A 6000-nucleotide genomic window follows, 5' to 3' on the forward strand; every position below is an offset into this window, starting at 1 on the left:
TGTGGCAGTAGTGGGGCCATATATATATATATATATATATATATATATATATATATATAATATATATATTCGTATTACATAAAGGTCTCTTTGGACTATCTCTAAAATTTCTGGAATGTTCTGGAGTTAACGGGGAAAAACAGCAAAAACAGATGACAGATCAATTTCAGTTTGTTCAGAGGACGAATATCGTAAAATCTCTGTTGGTTCTTTAAAAGTTTAATTTAAAGGTCTGAGGTTTGACAGTCCATTAGAGAATACCTCGAAGTACTGGATCATAAAAGCTCTCTTGAGTTGTCCATCCCGGGATCAGCTGTTGGGAAAGAATTATCCGAGCTTCCAGGAAGAGCGTTTGGCTGTGGTCCAACCACTGCGTGGACCTCAGACCTCTGGATGCTGAAAAGTCTCCAGAGCAGAGTCTGAAAAACCTCATTCTTCACCAGACTGGAGCTTTGCATCAACAGTAATTCATTTACCTTTGACTCCTTATTGTGTGTTACAGGGTTCGGCCCCTGTGTCATTCTAATACTAATTCTAATATGTCATTAATATTTTATGTCCTGAGCTGTGAAGTTATTGATAGTAAAGTATATTAAATTCAGTTTTGGTCAACTTGTAGACCAACCCTTGGTCAGTGGCTGCAGCACTGGTTTCTGTCTTGAAGGGAGGTTAGAAACATCACTGAGGATCAGATTATAACCCTGTGAAGTTCTGTGTGGGTCTGTGTGCTTTTTAGGGTTTTGGTGAAGAACCACTCAGAGGAGAACTAGAAATTGGTCGACTAACCAATTGTACCTTTTGTGGCCCCTGAACCAGACTGACCCCCGGTTGAACCTGTGCCGGGCATCTCAGTCACTCCCTTACCAACATTACAGATTCAGAGTTATATGTTCATAATCAGGGTTCTCTGCTGCTGAACTCTTTGTCTCTGAAGTGTTGGGACCTTACAGAGTTCTTGCTGTCTTGATGTTGGTCGAGTTCTGTCCAATGCCGACATTCTATCAGAAAGTCTTGAGTTTGGTCAGATGTTTGTCCAAAGCTTCCAGGAATGAAGCAGTGGTCTACAGTTTGATTCCAGGCCAAACTGTCAGAATTAGTCCAAGTCTCCATAAGCTTGAAGTCAGTGCTCTAAGGATTGTTTCACACTGAATAAGTATCAAGCAGAAGCCCTCAGATTTGAACTAAACCTGTTCTGTGTGTGGATCAGTGGGATCAGGAGTTCGTCTCCCAACATGTAGACCTGGGTTTGATTCTCTCTCTGCATGGTTCCAGTCCCCTCAGCTGAAAATGGGGAAGTAACCTGCATTGGACTAGAGTCACTTCCAGAGGGAGTCGTAGATGTTCATCGGCTTCACGCCGCCACCTACAGGTGTCAGGACCGACACGGGACTCAGTTCTTCATTATTGGAAGAGTTCTTAGGTTTACAGAACCCTTTTGCAGTCGTCCAGACGGCGGTTGAGTCTCCAGAAAACTGTGGGTGAGACATTTGACATGTGTGGCTCTGTGTGTGTGACTGCAGGTCATGGCACAACGTCTACTGTGTGATCAACCAGCAGGAGCTGGGTTTCTATAAGGACCAGAAGAGTGCTGGGCAGGGGATCCCCTACCACAGCGAGATCCCCGTCAGCCTGAAGGAGGCCGTGTGTGAGGTGGCGCTCGACTACAAGAAGAAGAAGCACGTCTTCAAACTCAAGTGAGCGTCCTGACATTGGAAACTCGCTGAAACAAATCGACGAATTCGCCGGAAAAAAAAAACATCTGTAAATGTGAGAATACAAAATAAAAGCTTCCTGTCCTTCTTACAGAATCAACGATGGGAACGAGTATCTCTTCCAGGCCAAAGATGATGTAAGTGCAAAAACAAAATCTTAATCTGCTTTTTTTCATTATTAACAGAAATAACATCACATAACACACATACATAACACGCACACAGTTTCTGTGTAGGTTCTCAGTTGTCCAGGTGGTTTCCATAGTAGAGAAGCTTGAATCTTCGACTGGACTGGGTTGCTTGACGTGAGGACGTTTCACTTCAAATCACAGAAGCTTCCTCAGCTAAAATTCTTGCTCTGGAAGTCTGACTTCTGTCTTGACTCTTGTAGAGAAAAATAAACCAGAAGCCAATAAGAAGCCAACTGGTTAGGTTAAAAAACTCCAGCTTTTATTGGCTTCTGGTTTATTCTTCTCTACAAGAGTCAAGACAGAAGTCAGACTACCAGAGCAAGAATTTTAGCTGAGGAAGCTTCTGCGATTTGAAGCGAAACATCCTCACGTCAAGCAACCCAGTCCAGTAGAAGATTCAAGCTTCTCTACTATAACACACACACACATGTATATACAGTAGTCCCTCGCTATATCGCGGTTCACCTTTCGCGGCCTCGCAGTTTCACAGATTATTTTTAGTGCAATTTTGCATGCTTTTTTAACAGCGCATTGTGTTCTGCATCCTTATCAGGCGGGTCGGTCGCGGCACTGGTTGGCATCACCGCAATTGCTCTCACTGCCTCCAGTGCACTTACTGAGTCTGCGGGCTCGGTAAATGCAGCAGCGGGCCACTCACACCGCCTTCCTGTCTGCTGTGCGGAGCTGCACCAAATCTGGCAACAGGTCCAGAGACTACGCTCACTGTTTTGATCCGGATGTTGACCGCAGCCGCAGAGCGCCGTGGCCACCGAGAGAGGACTTGGATTCTTTGCGTGTCCCGCATCCGTACCTCCAGAGGCAGTGAGCGAAGGGAGAGCACGCGCATTGTGTTCTGCGTGTGTCTGTTTATAATCTTCTCGCACAGAAGAAAAAAGAGTGTTTACACAGGAGAGAAAAGTGAGAAAATGTTAATGCCTGTTTGAGAAAAGTGTGTAGTGAGGGGTTTTACAGCCTTAAAGCTGGAGGTTTCTTCCTGTTAAAAGGGAGTTTTTCCTTCCCACTGTCGCCAAGTGCTTGCTCACAGGAGGTCGTTTTGACCGTTGGGGTTTTTCTGTAATTATTGTATGGTTTTGCCATGCAATATAAAGCGCCTTGGGGCAACTGTTTGTTGTGATTTGGCGTTATATAAATGAAATTGATTTGATTTGATTTGATTAAAACATCTATAATAATTGCAAAAATAGCTCTGACTACTTCGCGGATTTCACTTATCGTGGGTTATTTTTAGAACGTAACTCCTGCAATAAACGAGGGACTACTGTAGATATACGAGGTCTGTTAGAAAAGTATCCGACCATTTTATTTTTTGCAAAAACCATATGGATTTGAATCACGTGTGATAGCACCAGCCAAGCTTGAACCTTCCTGTGCATGCGTGAGTTTTTTCACACCTGTCGGTAGGCTTTGTGTGAGCAGTGGTCCACCCCTCTCATCAGATTTTTATTGCGAATAAATGTCTGAACGATTTGGAGCTTTGCTGCATCAAATTTTTCCAGAAACTGCGAGAGACCTCCAGGTGGACACCATTCAGAAAATTCAGATGGCTTTCAGGGACGATTTTATGGGGATTACACAGATTAAGGAGTGTTACAGACGGTTTAAAGACCGCCCACAGCATCTGAGAGCACGGTGCATCTGAGAGCGCGGTGCACTCCGAGCGCCGATCGACAGGCTGACACTCCGCTGAAACAACCAGATCATTTCCAATGTGAAGGCTTTGTTGATCCGGGACGTCGTCTGACTTCCACAAAAATGGCAGAAGATGTGGACATCAAGACTTTTTCGGCACATTCCACTGTTACAGGAGTTTTTTCATGGAAAGAGAAGCGGAGGGATGCACCACTGTGCCGCTCATGGCGCGGGACAAAAGCACCTCCGTGTTGGTCTCACAGGACAGCTTTCAGATGGCTTTCAGATGGCTTTCAGTGGCTTTTCAGTTGTGTGACTAACTGAGAAATTGTGCATGAGCTGGACATGCCCCAACATGTCCTGTGAGGGTTCATCACGGCGTTGCTTTGCGCCATGCGGCTCCACCGTGACGCGTGGAGTTCCTCCGCACGTCTGTCTCAATGTGCCGAAAAAGTGCTGATGTCCACGTCTTCCGCAATTCCTGTGGAAGTCAGAGGACGTCCCGGATCAACACAGCGTCCAGTTTAGAAATGAACGGCACATTTCACTGTTACAGGAGTTTTTGTCATGGAAAGAGGAGCGGAGGAATTCCGCGCGTCGCGGTGGAGCCGCATGGCGCAAAGCAGCGCCGTGATGAAACCTCACAGGACATGTTCTGGCATGTCCAGGCTCATCCACAATTTCTCGGATAGTCACACGACTGAAAAGCCGTCTGAAAGCCGTCCCGTGAGACCAACACGGAGGTGCTTTTGTCCCGCGCCATGAGCGGCACAGTGGCGCATCCCTCCGCTTCTCTTTCCATGAAAAAACTCCTGTAACAGTGGAATGTGCCGAAAAGTCTTGATGTCCACATCTTCTGCCATTTTTGTGGAAATCAGACGACGTTCCGGATCAACAAAGCCTTCATGTTGGAAATGATCTGGTTAATTCAGTGGAGTGTCAGCCTGTCGATCGGCGCTCGGAGTGCGCCACGCTCTCAGCAGCTGTGGGCGGTCTTTAAACCGTCTGTAACACTCCTTAATCTGTGTAATCCCCATAAAATCGTCCCTGAAAGCCATCTGAATTTTCTGAATGGTGTCCACCTGGAGGTCTCTCACAGTTTCTGGAAAAAATTGATGCAACAAAGCTCCAAATCGTTCAGACATTTATTCGCAATAAAAATCTGACGAGAGGGGTGGACCAGTCCTCACACAAAGCCTGCTCACAGGCGAATGATGCAACCGACAGGCGTGAAAAAACTCACGCATGCACACGAAGGTTCAAGCTTGGCTGATGCAATCACACGTGATTCAAATCCATACGGTAGGATAAAGGTCGGATACTTTTCTAACAGACCTTGTGTATATATATAAGTAACTTTAAAGATATACTTTTGGCTTACATAGGATTGTAATAACATAAAACTATCCAAAATAATATATTTTTAAATGCAGTTATTAACTCATTATTTTACAGGATGACTCGTGTGATTTATGTGCTGATATTTTTCTGTTTGAGACAAAAAGAACTGCTTGTCTCTAAGTACTACTCAGGTGCAGTACACACAGTACTGTGTATTTTTACTTGTGTTTATCGCTCTCTGTCGCCGCCCTGCAGGAGGAGATGAACACGTGGATTTCCACCATCTTGGCTGCTGTGTCAGGTGACAAACCGGAGGTCACTCCCAGCAGTCACAGCACGCCAGCGCCTGCCACGCGCGCTCAGACGCTTCCCACCTCCGTTGCCACGGTGACGGCGGCCGAGTCCAGCCCAGGCAAACGAGAGAAGGACAAAGAGAAACGCTTCAGTCTGTTCAGCAAGAAGAAATAGACACGCCTCCTCCTTCCCGCCGCATTCTCCTCCGGTGCTGTTTGGGTTCTGCCCTCGTTATCGATCAATTGATCTTTGGTCTGATATTTGTTGAAGGTTTGATTTTAGACTCCGCTGGTAGCAACTGATACTGTAAAAACTAAAACTAACAGAATGAGCGACTAACGCCTGAAATCCGTTTAAATTCCATCAAACGTTGGAAAGCTTCACTGTAAAAACCACATTAAAACATTTTAAACTCGTTAATGTAAAGATGTCTGTGTGCGTGAACTCGTTACATTAGCAGTTGCTACACGAAAACAAGCCGTTGCTCCTCCTCTTCCTCCTCTTGCTCCTCCTCTTCCTGCGTGAGCGTGACTCCAGCATGCCAGCTCCGACCCAAATCTCTCCACTCTGTGCCTCGCAGCCGTCCGGGCCGGCTCAGAGCTGGAGGCCAGCTCCAGCGCATAGCCTGTACCCATTTTTCAAAATAAAGGTCTGCAGACGCTTCAGGCAGCTGAAGATTTGTGTGTGATCGGCAACACTGAGGAGCTCCCGCGATATTCCGCGATATTCCCTGTGATTTCCGGTGTATGTGTGTGTGGGTGGGTGTGTGTGTGTGGGTGGGTGTGTGTGTGTGTGTCGGCTGCTGCCTCTGT

At 46.2% G+C, this 6000-nt stretch overlaps 1 protein-coding gene across 1 annotated transcript in view; it reads left to right on the top strand.

Annotated features, from left to right (window-relative positions):
- Nucleotides 1-5580, top strand: part of sptbn1 (spectrin, beta, non-erythrocytic 1) — a 163659-nt gene extending 158079 nt beyond the window's left edge. Inside the window, 3 exon segments of the mRNA XM_034184540.1 lie at nt 1521-1694; nt 1807-1849; nt 5150-5580. Of these exon segments, the coding sequence (XP_034040431.1) occupies nt 1521-1694; nt 1807-1849; nt 5150-5362 (430 nt within the window). The 3' untranslated portion in view covers nt 5363-5580.
- The last annotated feature ends 420 nt before the right edge of the window (nt 5581-6000 follow it).

The sequence above is a fragment of the Thalassophryne amazonica genome, chromosome 13 (assembly GCF_902500255.1).
Source record: "Thalassophryne amazonica chromosome 13, fThaAma1.1, whole genome shotgun sequence".
Taxonomy (NCBI): domain Eukaryota; kingdom Metazoa; phylum Chordata; class Actinopteri; order Batrachoidiformes; family Batrachoididae; genus Thalassophryne; species Thalassophryne amazonica.